General features: G+C 38.8%; 2 protein-coding genes and 1 long non-coding RNA gene across 4 annotated transcripts; 1 reads left to right on the top strand and 2 right to left on the bottom strand.

The window, feature by feature from the left end:
• Nucleotides 1-1,732: 1,732 nt before the first annotated feature.
• LOC141000523 (acylphosphatase-2-like) lies at nucleotides 1,733-5,684 on the bottom strand. Its single transcript, XM_073471235.1, has 4 exons — nucleotides 5,630-5,684; nucleotides 5,331-5,347; nucleotides 2,875-2,984; nucleotides 1,733-2,007 (listed from the first exon to the last, which is right to left on the bottom strand). Exons 1-4 carry the CDS (start codon nucleotides 5,682-5,684, stop codon nucleotides 1,893-1,895), a joined length of 297 nt encoding a protein of 98 aa, XP_073327336.1. The 3' UTR covers nucleotides 1,733-1,892.
• A 2,016-nt stretch (nucleotides 5,685-7,700) lies between these two features.
• LOC141012812 (equilibrative nucleoside transporter 1-like) lies at nucleotides 7,701-20,609 on the bottom strand. 2 transcript variants are annotated; one of them, XM_073486376.1, is made up of 13 exons: nucleotides 19,763-20,609; nucleotides 17,760-17,913; nucleotides 16,693-16,774; nucleotides 15,682-15,854; nucleotides 15,017-15,156; nucleotides 12,596-12,730; nucleotides 12,323-12,420; nucleotides 11,819-11,897; nucleotides 11,653-11,720; nucleotides 9,908-10,016; nucleotides 9,090-9,175; nucleotides 8,756-8,955; nucleotides 7,701-8,601 (listed from the first exon to the last, which is right to left on the bottom strand). In XM_073486376.1, exons 2-13 carry the CDS (start codon nucleotides 17,783-17,785, stop codon nucleotides 8,490-8,492), a joined length of 1,308 nt encoding a protein of 435 aa, XP_073342477.1. In that variant the 5' UTR covers nucleotides 17,786-17,913; nucleotides 19,763-20,609; the 3' UTR covers nucleotides 7,701-8,489. The 2 variants fall into 2 exon arrangements, with proteins under 2 accessions (XP_073342477.1, XP_073342545.1); XM_073486444.1 differs by having other exon boundaries at nucleotides 17,760-17,910.
• LOC141012966 (uncharacterized) lies at nucleotides 19,140-21,312 on the top strand. Its single transcript, XR_012180422.1, has 2 exons — nucleotides 19,140-19,261; nucleotides 21,075-21,312. It is a non-coding gene; the product is annotated as an uncharacterized lncRNA (long non-coding RNA).
• The last annotated feature ends 1,305 nt before the right edge of the window (nucleotides 21,313-22,617 follow it).

Genomic DNA, 22,617 nt, shown 5'->3' with positions numbered 1-22,617 from the left:
ATCTCATAGACCATGATGCATTGCTGCAGATGAAACCAGCCAACAGGATATTACGGAGTGAAATGAGCTTGATGTTAAACATCTACAGCAGTAAAATGACACATACACATTAATGCAGTGGGAATATTAATCCACAAACTTCTGACAGAACGACACTGACAGGAACAGATTACTGCAAAATGAGTACTTTTACTTTGAGTGCTTCAAGTAGAATTTGCTGCTAATACTTACATACTCTTAATTCAGTAAGGTTTTGAATGCAGGACTTTTATTTGCATTATGTATTATGTATGTACGTTTGTTTCCTTCACAGCTTTACAATTTATGATAAGTGGAGTGAATATTAAATATATGTAATGACAGAATGACAGCTGTGGGCCTGGCTCTCCTCTGTAACTGTTGCTGCAGCAGCGTTGTTTCATCAGAGAGCTGCTCTGTGTTGTTTTATTCCACCTGAAAATCCCCTTTATCCTCTCAATGCCATGATTTCAATTTACCATCAATCAATCAATCAATCAATCAATCTTCATTTGTACAGCACCAATTCACAACAAAAGTTATGTCATGGCACTTTCCAATTAGAGGTCTAGACCAACTTTTTAATTAATTTATTATTCTCATCTTATCTCTAATCTTTAATAATTTATTATTCTAAAATAAATTAAACTTTGGCCCAATACTGTAGCAAGACGGGTCTGTGGGCGTGCCTGCAGTTCTTGTGAGATAAGAACATTTTTGTATTGGGACAGGTCTCGGGCCACAAAAGATGGAAGAATCACAAGAACAGACGAGATAGATGCAGACTGACAGGCTGTCGAGGCTGCACGCCGTCTGAAAAACTCACCAGGAACGTCTCAGAGTCTGAGAGTCTGTTAGTGTAGATGTTGGGATTGGAATGATGACCTCATGATAATAGTTCATGAGATAGCGAGGTTTATATTAACTGACTGAATGTGATGGACTGTTGCGCTCCGCCCCTCCTCTCCCAGTCTCCCTCTCTCTCTCCCCTTTTTGTTTTCCTGCAGGCGGTGCTCCAGGGATTGGCGACAGGTGCTCAGGGAACACAGCTGCATCCCATCACTTCATCACTCCTCCGGCTTAAATACCCTGGTCTCCTCATCCACCACTGCCAGATCTTTACAGTCACCATAGCGGTACTGCGTCAGGCTCCTTTTTGACTTCAGCGTTCCAACTAGTTTTTTACTTATCAAGTCTCCTGTGTCTCCTGCCCCGTGTCCTCATCCTGTCTTTCTGTGCTCCACAGCTCCCTGGTCCCTGCCTCCTCGTCGCCACCCCTGGACCCGCTCTTCCCCGTGGAACCCCCCCTTTGGCCTTTCACCCCGGATTCCCTCCACTGGATCCCTCGTCCTCCCCGGATTCACGCCCCCCTGGATTCCCCCCTCAGCTCACCTTTTTCCCCTTTTTTCAGTCCTCAAATAAAACCCTTTAAGTTCTCAGTGGTTGTCTGCCCTTTGGTTCTCCCTCCTTCCCTGCACTTTGCATCATGGACAAGTGATCAGGCAGGTATTGATCAGGATGGATTGATTTATTAAACTGCTGTGAGGGAAAGTTTGACTTCTGTGAAAGACTTTAACTATTTGAGGCTATTTAAGTCAAAATGATCAATAAACTTCAAACACACGATGCAACTTTTTACAATCGGAGCTGATCATGAAAAGCAATATAAAGTTTAATTTTGTGAAAAAAAAGGGTCAGTAATTTCCTCAATCAGCTAATCACTGAAGTTTTTATCAAACATTATTCAACATTTTTTGAATAACTGAACATTTTTACATGTTCTGTTGACTCACTAATTGAATAATTAACTTTTTCAGTTCCACTTTGAGTAGCAGCAAATTGTTCCTGTTTTTGCAGGTGAGACGTCATGATGATCAGTAGCGGGTAGAGAAGCCGTGGATCTCCAGTTTAGAAATGTCTCTCTCGTTGGAGAAGACAGCTCGGTCGATTCGAGAGCTTGGACTGCCAACACTCTTTAGCCAGAGTTTCCTGAAAAACATGACAAGAAGAAGAAATGTGGATTATCTGAACTGTTTAAAAGTAAACGACACAGGAGTTTTTCCCTAAAACCAACACACGCACAAAAAAACCAATGTATGGACTCATTAAAAATTAAAACTGTAAGCAGTGATGAATGGGCCCTCGCACCCCAGCGCATGTTGGGGTGTGCACCAGCTGCGGCTCAGCAACCGGACTTTGAGCGCTCGACATGCCTCTGAAATGTCATGTGTTTTGGACACTGCGCGAAAGAGGTCAATGTGACTTCCTGTGTCCACTGTGTTGCGCTAGAGAACACTCAGTAATTACATGTTAGGTTGAAGTTTATCAAAACTAGAGTGCACCATGAAAATGTCACGTAAATCAAATGACCCACTAGGTGGCCCTATGACAGAATATTGCCATGTCAGTGTCTTCAGGACTCTTATCATGTGAATTTTGGGGCAGATTTGACAATATACAGTGAAGTTACAACAACTTCCTCTTTTAGATTCTTTCAACAGGTTTCGGAAAGTATTTTGTTGAAAAAATGAATAAAAAACAGGAAGAGGAAGAAGATTCTGTCTTCAATACCCAAATAACATTCTCATAATTTGACACTTGAGGGTGATATGAACACTGTCATGGCCACTTTTGGATAAATCAAACCCCAAACCTGCAACCGGTCAGCAACAGCACTGACATGATATCGATTCACAGATCAATTCGTCTGTATTGATCGTCTGAGTTCACTCCACTCAACAGATGAGCAGTTCTCCAGTTCACTTTTTATGGCCCCATTCACCTTCATCTTGAGACCTGAACTTCAAATCCAAACTCAAAGACCTCCGTCCTTGGAAAGTTTCAACTTGGACTCACATGTCGCTGACTTTGTCTGGAGGTCCCTGGATTTGACCCATCACAGTCCCCTGTCTGGTGTTCTTCACCCAGCCACTGAGTCCCAGACTACGGCCGTGATCCTCTGTGTACTGACATCAACACATCATCACATCATCATTACATCATCACATCATCACGTCATCACATCATCACATCATCACATCATCATCACGTCATCACATCATCACATCATCAGATCGTCATCACATCATCACATCATCATCACCTCATCATCACGTCATCACATCATCAGATCATCTCGTCATCACATCATCAGATCGTCATCACATCATCACATCATCATCACATCATCATCACGTTATCACATCATCACATCATCACGTTATCACATCATCACATTGTCATCACATCATCATCACATCATCACATCATCATCACATTATCACATCATCACATCATCATCACGTCATCACATCATCATCACATCATCATCACACATCATCACATCATCATCACATCATCACATCATCACGTTATCACATCATCACATTGTCATCACATCATCATCACATCATCACATCATCATCACATTATCACATCATCACATCATCATCACGTCATCACATCATCATCACATAATCACATCATCACATCATCATCACATCATCATCACACATCCACATCATCATCACATCATCACATCATCACGTTATCACATCATCACATTGTCATCACATCATCATCACATCATCACATCATCATCACGTTATCACATCATCACATCATCATCACGTCATCACATCATCATCACATAATCACATCATCACATCATCATCACATCATCACCACACATCATCACATCATCATCACGTTATCACAGCATCACATCGTCATCACATCATCACATCATCATCACGTCATCACATCATCATCACATCATCACATCATCACATCATCATCACGTCATCACATCATCATCACATCATCACATCATCACATCATCATCACGTCATCACATCATCATCACATCATCACATCATTACATCATCACATCATTACATCATCACATCATCATCACATAATCATCACATCATCACATCATGTCATTACATCATCACATCACATCATCACATCATCACGTCATCACATCATCACATCATCATCATGTCATCACATCATCACATCATCACATCATCATCACATTATCACATCATCACATCATCACATCATCATCACGTCATCACATCATCATCACATCATCATCACGTTATCACATCATCACGTTATCACATCATCACATTGTCATCACATCATCATCACATCATCACATCATCATCACATTATCACATCATCACATCATCATCACGTCATCACATCATCATCACATCATCATCACGTTATCACATCATCACGTTATCACATCATCACATTGTCATCACATCATCATCACATCATCACATCATCATCACATCATCACATCATCATCACGTCATCACATCATCATCACATAATCACATCATCACATCATCATCACACATCATCACATCATCATCACATCATCACATCATCATTACGTTATCACATCATCACGTTATCACATCATCACATTGTCATCACATCATCATCACATCATCACATCATCATCACGTTATCACATCATCACATCATCACGTCATCATCACATAATCACATCATCACATCATCATCACATCATCATCACGTTATCACAGCATCACATCGTCATCACATCATCATCACGTCATCACATCATCATCATGTCATCACATCATCATCACATCATCACATCATTACATCATCACATCATTACATCATCACATCATCATCACATCATCATCACATCATCACATCATCATGTCATTACATCATCACATCACATCATCACGTCATGACGTCATCACATCATCACATCATCATCACATCACATCATCATCATGTCATCACATCATCACATCATCATCTCACATCATCACATCATCATCACGTCATCACAGCATCACATCGTCATCACATCATCACATCATCACGTTATCATGTCATCACATCATCACATCATCATCACATCATCACATCATCACATCATTACATCATCATCACATAATCATCACATCATCACATCATTACATCATCATCACATCATCATCACATCATCACATCATTACATCATCATCAATCATCACATCATTACATCATCACATCATATCATTACATCATCACATCATCATCACATCATTACATCATCACATCACAAACATGATGTCTGTCATTCAACCCCTTTTAGTCTCACTTCACTAATTAATGATAAAAAACATTGTCCATTCATCGATCATTCATCGATCATTCATCGATTATTTATCGATCACTGACTGACTGTATTTATTGTAACATGAGATCATTTTATATCATTTAATAATTATATCATGAGTATGAATATTGAAATTTAACATGAAGCTCACCATTCTGAAGCAAACTCCTGAAAACAGACAAACACCTTATTAGTCTAATAATGAACATAATAATATACAGTTTAAATTATATATGTATATATAGTATAAAATGGAGATATTTATATCACATCTTAATTTAATATGAAATATTTTTAAATCCTAAAATCCTAAATCCACAGCTGTCAGTCTCTTATCATTGATATAATAATGAATATTTTAGACGGAATAGAATCTTTAACAGACAGAAAATAACTTTATACCTTAATACATGAAACATACATACATGTGACACATGACACGTGACTTACCCTGCACATTCCCAAAAATCTCAAAATCCACTGAAGTCAGTTTGTTTTGGGACATGACGACGTTAAAGAGACAAAATAAAAGCGCAGACAGAAACATGTCGGTCCACCTTAAATTTAACTCTGAACTTAGCAGCGTTTATTTTTATCTCTGATATCTGACACTACTGACAGAATGACAGCAACTTCCTGCCATGTCTTTCAAACTAAAAGCATCACAGTTTAACTGAAAATATATTGAAAAAGTGATTCTAATGAGTTTATTTTAAAAGGTAGTCATCAGTAACAATATAGAGGACTTCCTGTTAATAAAATTAAAACATGTTTGTTCTTTCTCCTTCTTTCTTCACACACACAAACACACAAGCACACGCACACATGAAGAAGAGGAATTGTCTAGAAAGGTGTAGGTCTGAACTTCCTGATGCCGGATAAATAGTTTGAGTTTATCTGAAAAAATCTATCATGCAACCTGATTTAATAATCTATAATAAAACATATTTTAATAATCTATAATAAACCTGTTTTAATAATCTTTATTAAAACCTGTTTCAATAATCTTTAATAAAACCCGTTTTAATAATCTTTAACAAACATATTTTAATAATCTTTATTAAAACCTGTTTCAATAATCTTTAATAAAACATATTTTAATATTCTTTAATAAAACACATTTTAATAATCTATAATAAACCTGTTTTAATAATCTTTATTAAAACCTGTTTCAATAATCTTTAATAAAACCCGTTTTAATAATCTTTAACAAACATATTTTAATAATCTTTATTAAAACCTGTTTCAATAATCTTTAACAAACATATTTTAATAATCTTTATTAAAACCTGTTTCAATATTCTTTAATAAAACACATTTTAATAATCTATAATAAAACCTGAGGTTAGGGTTATATAGTATAATATAATAATCTATAATAAAACCTGTTTTAATAATCTATAATAAAACCTGATGTCAGGGTTATATAGTATAATATAATAATCTATAATAAAACCTGATGTTATGGTTATATAGTATAATATAATAATCTATAATAAAACCTGATGTCAGGGTTATATAGTATAACATAATAATCTATAATAAAACCTGATGTCAGGGTTATATAGTATAACATAATAATCTATAATAAAACCTGATGTTAGGGTTATATAGTATAATATAATAATCTATAATAAAACCTGTTTTAATAATCTATAATACAACCTGATGTTAGGGTTATATAGTATAATATAATAATCTATAATAAAACCTGATGTTATGGTTATATAGTATAATATAATAATCTATAATAAAACCTGTTTTAATAATCTATAATAAAACCTGATGTTATGGTTATATAGTATAATATAATAATCTATAATAAAACCTGATGTTATGGTTATATAGTATAATATAATAATCTATAATAAAACCTGATGTTATGGTTATATAGTATTATATAATAATCCATCACAGAACATGAAGTGTTTCACTGATCCAGCAGTTGACAGGATCAGGGTTTGTTGGACTGCCTGCAGTTCACCTGGAACCAACAGAGGGACTTCAGTGTTTGTAGACTGAATACTTTTATTGATTGTCTCGTCGTCTTCCTGTTATTTCAGCCACACTCCCGTCTTGATCCTGACGTTAGCATTGTGAGGAGGACTGTTGATCTCCTGACATGTAGACTTAAGGTATAATGGTGCCCTTTTCCCCTGGAGCACCACAACGATGTTGTCTTTCCTCTGTATTGTGCAGCCTCTATACCAATGATTGCAGGCATCTGGTTCTGGTCCAAGATGGACCAGAACCAAAACCTGCTGCTGATGATTGGAACACAGGTGTCATGATCATTTCCTGAGGCTGTTTGTTGGTCCTCACAGGCTGTTGTTAAAGCTCAGTGAGTCAATCAAGTCGATTCAATGAATAGAAACTTAACATTGATCCAAACACTACAGCAATCTGTAAGAAGGTACAGTACAGTGCTGATGTTTACTGTCATTGTGTATCTGTCTTCTCCAGTGAGACGATGAAAAACTAAAGTAAAACCCAACAAAACATGTTTCTTACAAATATTAAATCTGATGCTGAAAATGATTCTTTAATGCAGAATAACAGAAGAAGGAAAGAGTTCAACAAACTGTCAGTTTAGTGAGTGAAGGAAAAAATCTGGAAAGAGTGCACGATAATAATAAAACAACAACATGTTGACACAAAACATCAGAAATATGTATTTCTAGGAGGAATCATGGCATCACACAATCTTTCATTACAAATGACTATAATCATTTTATTTATTTATTTATCTTAGTTTTATTATGTTTGTCATTCTTGGTCCCATTCTGTAAGCTGTACAGGACTGCATTACTGATGTCTGTAAAGGAAACAATAAAAATTATAATAAAAAAGAAATGAGTAAAAGTACACCGTGGTATAATTAAATTATTGCAGTTTCCTTGGAAGAACCTAATTTTAATTATTAAATCAAATGTTGTTTCTATAAATATTGTGTATTTGTGTTAATAAATATCAGACGTTCTCCTCCCAGCAGTCTTTGTCCTGTCAGAGGCCTCATCACGGCAGGTTTTGACAGACAGATATTTATGTTTCCTGTGGTGCCACCATCAGGACAAAATGTGAACTTTGCTTGTTGAGCCGCACAACAAGTTTCCAGGTTTGTTTGGCAAAATGCTGCAACATCTGACGGTTCAACACTCGGCTGTAACTTTAACCCTGAAACACAAAGTCAGACCAGTAATAAACAGTTTGTCTTCCAGTTAATCCAGTTAGCAAACAGGTGGTTTTTCAATTAGACCAGTACTGGCCATGTCGGTTCCAGTGAAACCAGTCCTAAAGAAGCAGTTTCCAGTTAGACCAGTGCTCTGAAGACGAAGGACAGAGAAGCTCCTAAAGCCAGACCCAGAGACAGAAAGAAAGCCATGATGGCTCCGGCTGTTTCAGCTTCATGAGGAAGGACGTTCCTGTCAGTCAACAAGAGACATTTAATCATCATTATCCAGCTTATTGCAAAATATTTCATGTTTAATGGAATTTATTACAAAATGTAACAATATATCACAAAATAAATTACAAAAATATTGGCATGTTTTATTTTGGTGTGTGTCAGTTTGTTACTTCGGTCCGAAGCACATGCAGAGGCTGGCCAGGTATCCGTTACTGAAGGCGAAGACGATCATGAAGAAGATGAACCAGCCGTCATGATGGAAAAAGACGGGCAGGTTGAGACGAGGCTGAACGTTACACAACATGAAGAGAGGGACGAAGACGAGACGGCACACGATGGACACAGGAAGTAACAGACTGTCCTTGTCCGGCTGGAAACAGAGATTAATGATCAATAATCAACTGTCCTTCATCCAGGTGGAGACTGAGGACGTTTGGTGTCTCTGTCGATCATTCAAACTGATCCAGGAGCTGTTTAGAGTTTATCGTTTGATATTAAACTCACCCACATACAGATGGCTGTTAAGCTCCGCCCTCCCCAGTCACAAAGGTTAAAGAGCAGGAAACAGCTGACAGGGATGAAGTACCCCTCTGTTAGAGAAGTAAGAGCAAGTTAAAGAATTTATTTACATTTTGATTTAAAAAAAGACAAATATGACTGTTAATTAGAGCAAGGTTCATTAATACAGTTGAAGAGAGAGAGAGTGGATCATCCATCATGTGATGGATGAACACATGAGATCGCCACAGAAGAAGTCACATGTTGAGTGTAGCAGTCCAATTGTTTGACTTGCTATTTTTCTTTGTTTGGGCTGATTTTCCCTCAGGACTAATCACAGGGGATTCAGAGCACCTGCGCACAGGTGGGGAGACTGACTCCTGATTTGAGGAGTGGAAGCAGCTTGGGGTATTTCCCTCCCAGCCAATCAGGGTGTGACGACACCCTGTTTGAAAGGCTTAAAAGAGGTGGGAAATGGCACACCGGTGGCTCTCACCCTTAGACTGAATCTGCCCCTGGCCCATGCTGAATCACTCCCTGAATTTCCAAGAACGTCATTCCCTTTAGATTGTCAGCCAGAACTCTGGTCTATTTGGGCCCTATTTTGTTTCTGGGCTGCCGACATCTTTAGTTAGGAAACTTTGTTTTTTTGGGAACCCTTTAAAACCCAGGCCCCTTTACTCCTATTACACCCAAAAGAGATATTTGTTCATTTATGGGTTTATTGACCTAGTAGTGGACAGTGGGCATTCCCCTAGTTATGTTTTTTGTTTATTTTTATGTAGGTTGGGCTGGCCTGTAGGCAAGTACCGCCACAGACTCACCCCACGAGCCTCCGTCAGCTAGGGTGGATTTGGTGTCAGCGGTGATGGCGGGAAACAATCCAATGGTGATGGTGAAGGTGAAGCAGACTGACACAGCCAACAGCCAGATCTGAAGGTCAAAGGTCAGCAGGTAGGAAGGGGTTAAAAGTTATAGATGCACACAATCAATTTAATTATTGATGATAATAACAGTGGTTAAAGGAACTGTATATCATGAGATCCCAAATTAAATTAAATTCTCATTATTTACACCCTTTATAAGCTGAAATCTTCACTGTAGCTGCTAAGCTAACAGTGTTAGCATGCACCCTGTCTGAAGTGGGTGCTCAAGCCCGACCGCATTTTGAGTGTGTAAATAAATATGGTCTCCTTAGATCAGGTTGTGATCTCTGTGATCACAGCAGACGAGCTGTATGGAGACATCTGATGTTTTAAATCAAGTCTCCAGCTGCTTCAGGTGTTTAGCAGAATACTGCAACTCTGTTTTACTGTGAAGCTCCAGAAATGTTCTGTGGACTACGAGACTTCACCTGACTTTATATCATCAGGAGGAGATGATGACTGAGCCTGACTTTATATCATCAGGAGGAGATGATGGCTGAGCCTGACTTTATATCATCAGGAGGAGATGATGGCTGAGCCTGACTTTATATCATCAGGAGGAGATGATGGCTGAGCCTGACTTTATATCATCAGGAGGAGATGATGAGTTTTACTTTTGGGTGAACTGTTTCTTTAATAGTTGCTTTTCTGCCCATAATAGACATTATACATTCATCCAGCATCTGAGATCATTATTGTTTCAAGCAGTGAAGTTTAGATGAAACAGCTCTGACAGCCTGACGGTATCTGAACCAGCCCCTCTGCCCACACAGTCAGAGGCTCTGACCCATCGAGTGTTGTTCAAACCAGTTCGCCTTCAGGGGGAGTTGGTTTAAAAGAAGTCAAACACAGGGGTACAGCCTCACCCCTCAGCTAAGAAAAAGTTGCACATGTTGATTCGATTTGATTGACTTTCAGTGACGATGGAAACAGGGTTAGAGTTCAGATTAGAAATAGAGTAGTAATGTAGCGGCACAGAGAAATAAACAGAATAGAGTCTATGCTGTTCAGATAAGATAAATAAAAGAATAAAATAGAATAGAATGAAAATGTGTTTGATCAAATTTATAAATAGATTAAGAGAGAATAAGAAATAGAAATGTGTATAAATATGTTTATGGCTGTAATTAATTACCCTCCCCTTTAATTAAGAGACAGTGCACAGCTGCAGTGTGACTCCAGGTGAGTGGACCAGAACAAGGTTCAGCTTCACCTGGTCAGGTGTTTGCTCTGCATCTAGGGAGACCACGAGGGTTTGTGTTGGCTGGAGAGATGAAACTGAACAGTCTGCTGCGTCGCCGGGTGAGTGTTTAATCAACCCAGTGTGATCTTTGTCATCTGTGATCCAGATGTTTATGTGTGTGTAGACGAGAGAAACGAGTCGGATCTTTGTTGGCTTCAGAAGAAGTGAGATTACGACCGTATTCATCACCAGAGTCACCAGTTCATCTGCTGTAATTCACATTGTGCAGTCCTTGTTATCTTCGTATTGTATGTGAGTGTCTCTGGACTGACTGCAGTGGATTCAGATCACCTGCTGCAGGTGTGCAGACTGACTCCTGATTCACGAGTGACAGCAGCTTCAGCCAATCAGAGCGTTTATTGATAAATTGGTGAAAACTGCTGATTTTTGTGTCACTGACCTTCTTAAAGATTGTCATCATGGAGACGTTCTCTCGTCTGCTCTGATCAGCAGGTTCATCTTTTCTCTCTGAAAAGTTGAAGAAAGAGCAGGACTTAATTTATACTTAATGAAACTTTAAATCAATAAATTAAAAAGGTAATTTTTTGTTGTTTTTGTTTGTTTACCTCTGTTCATCAGATTTACAGAGTTGTCTTCGTCTGATCTCTGTTTCCTGTTTGTCTCCTGATAAAACTGGAAAAACTCCTGAAAACAAACATGAAATTTGAAACACTGTCAGACATTATAAACCTCAAACCATCAAAATAATAAGTTAAATTTCACCGTGTGAGGAAACATGAAAACAAAGTGAAGAAAAATGTCCAAACGAAAACATGTGAAATAAATCAAACCTGCTGAAAGATGAAAAAAAGTTCCTGCAGGAGGCAGCAGAGCTCAACTTTCATACTGATCTCAGTTATTATTATTATTGTTATTATAATAACTTTAATACCACAGCTGTGCCGGCCAATTACAGCTTAGTTTTCACAGGAAATTAAGTTTGGTGTGTGTCATGTGACACAGGTGCATACAGGTGATGTATCAACCTTTAGTGATGTCACATTTACTTAACCCCCTAACCCTTTTCTGAGTGGGTAGTTCTTTGGGACGTGTGTGTGTGTGTTAGTTACCAGTTTAGGAAGCAGGATGTAGGAGAGGATGGACAGAAAAATAACAACACAGGCTGTAATGAAATAACCGAACGCTGCATCCTGAAGCTCTGAGCCACCTAGAGGTGAGGAGATGAGGAAGAGAAGAATGAGAGGAGGGGAGGAAGGAGGGAAGGTTGAGTCTTTGACTTAAACAGCATAAAATATTTTTTTCATCAATAGAGATTTTTATTTCTCATAATCAATCTGAATCTGATGAATTATTGATAATTATTGGTAAGCTATTGATCTCACTTGCAATGGCGCAGATCATGGCGAAGGCAGCAAAAGTTCCAGCGAGTCCCTGACCGCTCATGATGGGAGTCGTGTACGAAGCTGGCAGCAAGCCAGCCATCCCAAACAGACTGCCCTGCAGCACGGCCCCGAACGCTGTCAACAAACAAACAAACTGATCAACAAACAGACTGCCCTGCAGCACGGCCCCGAACGCTGTCAACAAACAAACAAACTGATCAACAAACAGACTGCCCTGCAGCACGGCCCCGAACGCTGTCAACAAACAAACAAACTGATCAACAAACAGACTGCCCTGCAGCACGGCCCCGAACGCTGTCAACAAACAAACAAACTGATCAACAAAGAGACAAACAAACAGATCAACAAACAGACTGATCAACAAACAGACTGATCAACAAACGAACAAACAACATGATCAACAAACAGACAAACAAACAAACTGATCAACAAACAGACAAACAAACTGATCAACAAACAAACAGACAAACAAACAAACAAACAAACTGATCAACAAACAGACAAAGAAACTGATCAACAAACAAACAGACAAACAAACAAACAGATCAACAAACAGACAAACAAACAGACTGATTAACAAACAAACAGACAAACAAACAACATGGCCCTGCAGCACGGCCCCGAACACTTTCAACAAACAAACAAACTGATCAACAAACAGACTGCCCTGCAGCATGGCCCCGAACGCTGTCAACAAACAAACAAACAACATGATCAACAAACAGACAAACAAACAAACAAACAAACTGATCAACAGACAAACAAACTGACCAACAAACAGACAAACAAACTGATCAACAAACAGACAAACTGATCAACAAACAGAAAAACAAACTTATCAACAAACAAACAGACAAACAAACAGACAAACAAGCAAACTGATCAACAAACAGACAAACAAACTGATCAACAGACAAACAAACCATCAAACAAACTGATCAACGAACAGACAAACAAACAAACTGATCGACAAACAAACTGATCAATAAACAGACAAACAAACTGATCAACAGACAAACAAACAAACAAACTGATCAACAAACAGACAAAGAAACTGACTGATCAACAAACAGACAAAGAAACTGATCAACAAACAGACAAACAAACAAACAAACTGATCAACAAACAGACAAACAAACTGATCAACAAACAGACAAACAAACAGACTGATCAACAAACAAACAGACAAACAAACAAACTGATCAACAAACAGACAAACAAACAAACTGATCGACAAACAAACTGATCAACAAACAGACAAACAAACTGATCAACAGACAAACAAACAAACAAACAAACAAACTGATCAACAAACAGACAAAGAAACTGATCAACAAACAGACAAAGAAACAGATCAACAAACAGACAAAGAAACAGATCAACAAACAGACAAACAAACTGATCAACAGACAAACAAACAAACAAACTGATCAACAAACAGACAAAGAAACTGATCAACAAACAGACAAAGAAACAAACAAACAGATCAACAAACAGACAAACAAACAGACTGATCAACAAACAAACAGACAAACAAACAGACTGATCAACAAACAAACAGACAAACAAACAAACTGATCAACAGACAAACAAACAGCATGGTCCTGCAGCACGGCCCCGAACGCTGTCAACAAACAAACAAACTGATCAACAAACAGACTGCCCTGCAGCACGCCCCGAACACTTTCAACAAACAAACAGACTGATCAACAAACAGACAAACAAACTGATCAACAGACAAACAAACAGCATGGTCCTGCAGCACGGCCCCGAACGCTGTCAACAAACAAACAAACTGATCAACAAACAGACTGCCCTGCAGCACGGCCCCGAATGCTGTCAACAAACAAACAGACTGATCAACAAACAGACAAACAAACTGATCAACAAACAGACTGCCCTGCAGCATGGCCCCGAACGCTGTCAACAAACAAACAGACTGATCAACAAACAGACAAACAAACTGATCAACAAACAGACTGCCCTGCAGCATGGCCCCGAACGCTGTCAACAAACAAACAAACTGATCAACAAACAGACTGCCCTGCAGCACAGCCCCGAACACTTTCAACAAACAAACAAACTGATCAACAAACAGACTGATCAACAAACAGACAAACAAACAGATCAACAAACAGACAAACAAACAGATCAACAAACAGACAAACAAACAAACAAACTGATCAACAGACAAACAAACTGACCAACAAACAGACAAACAAACTGATCAACAAACAGACAAACAAACAAACTGATCAGCAAACAGACAAACAAACTGATCAACAAACAGACAAACAAACAAACTGATCAGCAAACAAACAGACAAACAAACAAACAAACAGACTGATCAACAAACAAACAGACAAACAAACAAACAAACTGTTCAACAAACAGACTCACAGTTGATGATGATGATCTTCACCATGGTAACGGAGAAGAAGGGCAGCGGCTCCAGAGGAATTTTGACGAGGACCGCTGTGACCATGAAGACAAACATGATGACGATCAGACTGCCCATCACACGCAGACGCTGAGAAATCCTGACACAGGAAGAAGAAGCTGAAGGATCAGCTGAGAGCTCTGGGTTACACACAGACTGAACAAGGATTCAACTGTTTGATAATCTGGGACATCAAACAGAGAAGTAACACAAAGTACTGCTGTTAACAAAGCACCTGTGATAAAAGATTAATTTATGGATGGAATATATTTCACTCTTTTATTAATACGTGCCAGACCTCATAGAGAAGACCACATCCTGTCCATTAATACTAGAACCCTTTCAATGATGGCCATGAAGCCTTCAAGCTTGTGAATCATCTCTGAAAAGCATTTTGCGACCAATACTTTACCTTTCAACAACATTTGAGATCCTGAGCTAACCCCCCCCCCCCCCCCCCCCCCCCAGCCTGGATCCTCCAGAGCATAAAGTGTTTCCCTCCTCCACCTCTCTGAACCCTGAAAAACTCTGTCCTTCTGAGGACCACCTAGCCTCCAGTACTTTTCTTTGTGTCAATGTGTTGTAGGATTCTTCTTCGTTGGTGTTGTTGTGTTGCAGTACTCACAGTGAGTGCAAGAAGGAGTTGAGGCAGGTGCAGAGGAGCAGCGGCAACATGGCGCACAGCGTCATCACATTGTTGAATTTGGCCTCCAGAACAGTGCGATGCTCACCTGCTGCCTCCGTCTGATTGGCTGAAGAATCAGCCAATGGGGAGTCCTTCAGACGGCTGGTGAAATACTGGAGACAAAGGCAGTGAGTCTGTAATCTCTGACTTCCTGTCATTGTGTGGCGGTACTGACTGTAAATTCAATACAGGCCAGCCCAGCCTACATAAAAATAAAGAAAAATATAACTAGGGGAATGCCCTACTAGTACAATAAACCCATAAACAAACAAATGCCTCTTTTGGGGTGTAACAGTCAAACAATTGGACTGCTACAATTGGTTCTTTCTGAAGATGGAACATCTTTAAAAAGCACCTCATCAACACAGTTTTTAATTTAGATCTTAAAACCAGACTTTAACTACAAACATGCCTGAAATGGGAGGAAACAGTGTATTTGAGTTGTGACAGTGAGATCAACGAGTTGACCATTAGATTCAACAGTTCGGAATCACTGCGATGTCACGTGACAACAACAGACAATTGGTGGTTGATTTTCTTTGTGCAGCTATGTGAAACCTTTAGGGGCAGTATAAAGATTCACTGATATGAATCAGAAATAGTTTTTTTACATTAGAGATGCGAGTACATCGATGTGCGGGCTCTGCGTCGATATCGGTGTACTATGAATCGGTCGATGGCCTATTAATTATCGGTCGACTAAGGCTTAGCTTAGCTGCTAATTCTGCACAGCATCTCCAAATCTTGTTTAAGGTTAAAGTTCAGAGTGCCACTCTCATGTTACTTTTATGAGAGTTACGTTAGGGCACCACCTCTGTAACATTACATTAGATTGTAATATAACATAAAAACTGTGTTTGTAATAAACATGAACAATGTTTAAATTATCTCACTTTCAAAACAAAATCTGTTTTAGATTGATGTGTGAATAGACAGGAAGTGATGTCATACCACAGTAGCGGTCATGAAGAAGTTCCAGGGCAGCAGCGTCCCCAAACCGAGCATGAAGAAGATCAGCCAGACGCTAAAATACCTGAAGGAAGAGGTTTGCAAAATTAAATCACTTGAAATGTTTTAATGTGAAACTGATAGGAACATTGTCAGCAGCAGGAAGAGGTGTGTAATCAATCAATCAATCAATCAATCAATCAATCAATCAATCAATCAATCAATCAATCAATCAGTCAATCAACTTTTGTCTTTTAATCTTAGGTTAGACTTTATTTGAAGAGCTGTGCATTAGACTGAACATGAAGGAGCCTTTATGACATTGACATCATTCAGTCATGTTAAAAGCAAAGTTGACGGCGTCAACATGTCGCCAACATGTCGCCAACATGTCACCAACAAGTCAAAGCTGGCCTTATTATCAAACTATTGTATGTGTTTACATTACATTAAACTGTTATGAGGTTGGTTTTGATTTTGGCTGTCATGAGAATTGTATAAATGTGGGTTAGGGTTAGAACTAGAACTAGGGTTAGGACTTGAACTTCACTGGTACAATTTGGACTTTTCAGTAAGATGTCATTCAATCATGCCGTGATAAGGTCAGTTTGACAACAGGGAATAAGTACCTATGTGATTTACATATTTTTATGTCTAGCTAAAGTAAGCAAAGTGCTAGCTAGCTGCTAGTTAGCTTGGCTAGCTGTAGAGCTAGCCCTCCTATTAGGTGACAAATCTGGCTAGTAAACCCCCTTCATACAGTTATTCCCTGTTGTCAAACCAGCCTCCAGTTGTCATAACAAAGACAAGTCAAACAATGGTAACGCTGAATTAAGTGACTGAGTGACTCGTAATCACAGCTGCCATAAACATGCTTAAACTCCTTCATGTTCATGACAGCTGTCATGTCAGTCTGATGCACACCTCTCCAAAACAACCGTTCACTGTAAACTATAGTTCACAGAATGTGTCAACATGTCTAATATCCTCAATTGTTTCTTATTTGTCAATAAAATTAACTGAAAGCTAAAAATGTAAGTTTAGCTATATTTAAATTGTTTTCCACTCACTTGTCCCTTGGTGAGCTGACAATCATTTTTCTTTGAAGACCAAAGAGCCGACAGATTGAAGACCTGATGGAGGGATGGACTGCAGACGTCCTGTGAGAAGTAGCTCAGTGTGTGACCACGAGACAGATAAAGAGAGTTGATGCTTTCTGAGCTGCTGAAAGACATGAAAACAGACCTGATCAGTTAATGAATGGACCAACAGATCAATTAATTAATTAGCTCAATTAACAACAAACCATTTAGGTTTCACTGAAAACTCCTCGCTAAACATGACGCTCAAAACTAGTTCATTAATATTGAAAACACACAAACAAGTCAACATTAACTGTAGATTAATTCTTATATATTTTCAAACACATTTAAAACAGATGAGTTATATGCAGTATCTCACAAAAGTGAGTACACCCCTCACATTTTTGTAAATATTTTATTATATCTTATCATGGGACAACACTGAAGAAATGACAACTTGCTACAATGTAAAGTAGTCAGTGTACAGCTTGTATAACAGTGTAAATTTACTGTCCCCTTAAAATAACTCAACACACGGCCATTAATGTCTGAACCGCTGGCAACAAAAGTGAGTACACCCGTAAGTGAAAATGTCCAAATTGGGCCCAATTAGCCATTTTCCCTGCCCGGTGTCATGTGACTCGTTAGTGTTACAAGGTCTCAGGTGTGAATGGGGAGCAGGTGTGTTAAATTTGGTGTCATCGCTCTCACACTCTCTCATACTGGTCACTGGAAGTTCAACATGGCACCTCATGGCAAAGAACTCTGAGGATCTGAAAAAAAGAACTGTTGCTCTACATAAAGATGGCCTAGGCTATAACAAGATTGCCAACACCCTTAAACTGAGCTGCAGCACAGTTGCCAAGACCATACAGCGGTTTAACAGGACAGGTTCCACTCAGAACAGGCCACACCATGGTCGACCAAAGAAGTTGAGTGCACTGACTACTTTACATTGTAGCAAAGTGTCATTTCTTCAGTGTTGTCCCATGAAAACATATAATAAAATATTTACAAAAATGTGAGGGGTGTGCTCACTTTTGTAAGATACTGTATGTTGAGAGGGAGTTCAGATGTCACAGGAAGTTCTCTTCAGTGTGGTAAGTTACTACTATAGTTGTAAACCAGGTCACAAGTCATGTCAATTTGTAAATACGTGAGTGTGTGCATTTATTGTGAAAGGTTAAATGTGAAAGTTAGGTTTATAAAAGTAGACTTGGAAATCCCATAATCAAATGTTGCAGTGCCAAAATAATCCAGAGTAGCCACTGAGTTGCATACAGGTAGGTGCTGTCAGTCAGTCAGGTGATGAGTGGTGTTGACAGGACACAGCTGCTGCAGGTCGGTATACTAAACTCTCATTTTAACTGCTACATTCATCTCATACTGTGTTAAACATGAAGTGTGATGAGACATGTTATCTTGTAGATGTCTGCCTGACGATGCTGAACCTGTGAAAACCTGCTGAAGGAAACATTGAACACTGATTGGTGAGTCGCGGTTTAAACCATTTATTGTTGTTAGCATCTTGCGACACGAATTAGCACACTGCAGCTAATTAAGCTTCGCTGCAAGAAATGTTTGTGTGTTCATGTTTCCACTGAACTGTTGGCCACTCTGCAGTGAAACCTAATGAGTAACATTGTGTGTGAAGTGATTTGAAAGCTGGAATACTTTCAAGGTTTGTGTATCATCTGTTCAATGATTATAGAACTCAATCTGACAAATGAAAAAGGAAAAAACAGGTCAGAACTTAATCAGCTCAACTTAATCAGCTCAAACGTCAGATGTTTGAGTGTCCGGTGTCTCGACCGACATGGAGGAAGTTAATCCTTCAGAGACTCTGAAGTTCAAATAATCACACGTTTGTCTAATTTGTTTTGAAAGAATTAATAAAAATTCACAAAATCATTAAAAAAAATTACAAATACACATATTAAATATTTAACTTTAACTTCCAGGCACAATCAAAGAATGTCAACAGGTTTTACCTCAAATATTTCTGATGAAAGCAGACGTTCTGTCAACGGTCTGCAGATATTTCCCTCGGCAGTCCTGCTGGTTAAAGCTTGACAAAAACCAGCTTCGGCCTCACTGTGTTAAAGTGAATGAAGTTCTTACACTCAGTCATTTTTCTCTAAATCTGATGGCATGTTGGTGAATATTTAGTCCGTCTGAATCTTCGTTTGGTTTGATAACGGTAATTTTTTCCTCTTCAGTCTGCTGCAGTCGGTTTTGAAATGTTTCTTCCTGTTTCTCCGTCACGTTTATAGAATCCTCTTTCCTTCTTCCACGTGTCTGTCTTTCTGCAGATTCAGCAGAATCAGTTCTTCATTGTGCAGTGACCTTTGACCTGTGACCACTGATATCAGTCAGTTCAGTGGACTTTGTTTCTGTGTAAAAGATGCTGTGATAACAGAGTAGAACAAACCCACAATTTACTTACGAGGATAACATACACTCTGGCTTGTTTTTGCAGGAGGTTAAAGATGTATTGTTAATGTTGTTAAAGTCTTTTCTTACACACATTTCACCGATTGAAGGGATAAAAAATGCAAACGTCTTTTCTTCATTTGTCTCTGTTGGGTTTTCTTTCTAGTATTTCAGCAGCAGTGATGTAAATTACAATCACTGACATTCAAACTGTGTCTATCTTATAAAATTTGAAGACATTAAATACTGTGGTGAGTTTCAACCCTATAATGTCACAAAAATAAGCTTTATAGCAGAACACCCATCAATAATTAACAGTGCCTCCAATCGATACAATTGGCAATGATTAGTGTCGATCATTTATGACCGGATGAGGCTCTGCCCTTTATAAACACTGGTCACAGTGAAACCAATGTGACATTAAATCAAACTGATCAGTGTGATAGTGATCAATATGCATGTCTGATCTGGTCACAGTGAGGGGATCTATCTAAACGTCATGTTATTAGAAATAAACAGGTGATGATTCAAGTCTTTTTTTAATAAAATTTTTTAACTATATGTCTTTATATGTGATTGTGTCAATCACTGAACTGTCAAACAAACATGTCCAGCATGTTTCCATCAGATTAGTAAAGAGGACACTTTAGTTAGTATCCATGTTTACAAGCTCTCAGTCTTCAGTGTCTGTGCTCGGACTGCTGATTTTGTAACTGTAATTCTTCTTCCTCGAGAAGTGCATCTTCAGTAAAATCAGATTAAAACCAAGATTCTAACACATAAAATGGGGCTATATGTGGATTTACAGTGTTACAGCTCTAGTGTTGTGGGTGTGTTTGTGTTGTGTTTTTGTGCTGTGCTTCCACTCAGGTGTCGCCCTTGTTCTCCCCCTCCTCCTTGCCCGTGTGTGGAGGTCCACGCCTGATCCTACTCACAACTTGTGCCAGACGATATAAAGTGCTGCTGGTGCCAGTGGACCGGGCGACTGTGGTGTGCAGGAGCCAGAGTGACAGAGCTACAGACTGCACATTTTCTTTTGGAGACGAATCTTTCTTTGTTGACTAGTGTTTTTTTTTGTAAATAAACTATTTTCCAGCTTTAACAACTACATCCTGTTTCCTTTCCCTTCTTTACGCTCAGTTTCATGTTAGTAAGTTACTATGTCAAGCTGGGGGTCATCAGAACCCTCAACCATCAGGCTGAGACCGTGCCCACTAAGTCAGAGGGGAAGGAGAAGGAACAGAAGCACATCAGGGGAGAACTTAAAACCTGTGGCTACCAGAACTGGACCTTTGTCAGAACCTCTAAAGGATCCAGAGCAGACAGAGAGGAGGAGACGAGAAGCGTAACAACATCATCATTCCTCATGTCGCAGGAACATCTGAGAAAGGCAAGGCAAGGCAAGGCAAGGCAAGTTTATTTGTATAGCACAATTCAGACACAAGGCAACTCAAAGTGCTTTACAGGTGCATACAATTACAGTAAAAGCATTTAAAAAAACATTAAAACAAAACATTAAAACAAGTTAAGAAATAAAAAACATTAAAACAAAACATTAAAACAAGTTAAGAAATAGGAAAGTATGCTAAAATAGAATAGGTTTCCTGCTGGATTTACCTCCCATTGTTCTACTTGTCACTCATTCCAGTGCACTTTATAATTATCCTTAAGACCCGGTCGTCACCGCGAATTCAGTTTGTTTACGCTACAAATTCTGAAAAAGCAGCCAACCAGCGGTGATAACCTTAAGAGACCCCTTGTCTCCACTTGGTTCCACTCGGCCCTGAGTTGGCCCCCAATCCAGCGGTAAAACAGCTTAATAGGAAAAAACACCTTTTTTTCCTATTAGCTCCGACGTTCCCAGAACCCGGTATTACTCTGCCCTGAATTGGTCCGAGTCGCCCAACTATCACAATGATCAATAGAAATCCAGCAAAAATTACTATTCACAATAATAGAAAACCAAAGTCACAGCAACTCAATGTGCTTTACATAAAAAAGGAAGCATAAGACAGAAAAACAAACAAACAAACAAAACACTGAAAACAGAGTTAAAAGCAAGAGCAAATAAAAGTAAAATAAAAGAAAATAGATAAAGTTTTAAGTTCTCAGCTATAAGCACGTGAAAAGAGAAATGTTTTTAACCTGGATTTAAAAGTGCTTACAGTTGGGGCTGATCTCAGTTCTGCTGGTAGTTTGTTCCACTTGTGTGCAGCATAGCAGCTAAATGCTGCTTCACCATGTCTGGTCTGAACTCTGAGCTCCACTATCTGACCTGAGTCAGTAGATCTCAGAGCTCTACTGGGTTTGTACTCTACTAACATGTCATTCATGTATTCTGGACCTAAACCATTCAGTGATTTGTAAACCAGTAGCAGAACTTTAAAATCTATTCTGTAGCTGACTGGGAGCC

The sequence above is a fragment of the Pagrus major genome, chromosome 1, assembly GCF_040436345.1.
Source record: "Pagrus major chromosome 1, Pma_NU_1.0".
Classification (NCBI taxonomy): Eukaryota; Metazoa; Chordata; class Actinopteri; order Spariformes; family Sparidae; genus Pagrus; species Pagrus major.
Note: the sequence above shows the minus strand (reverse complement) of the source record. Positions and strands in the feature narration are given on the sequence as shown.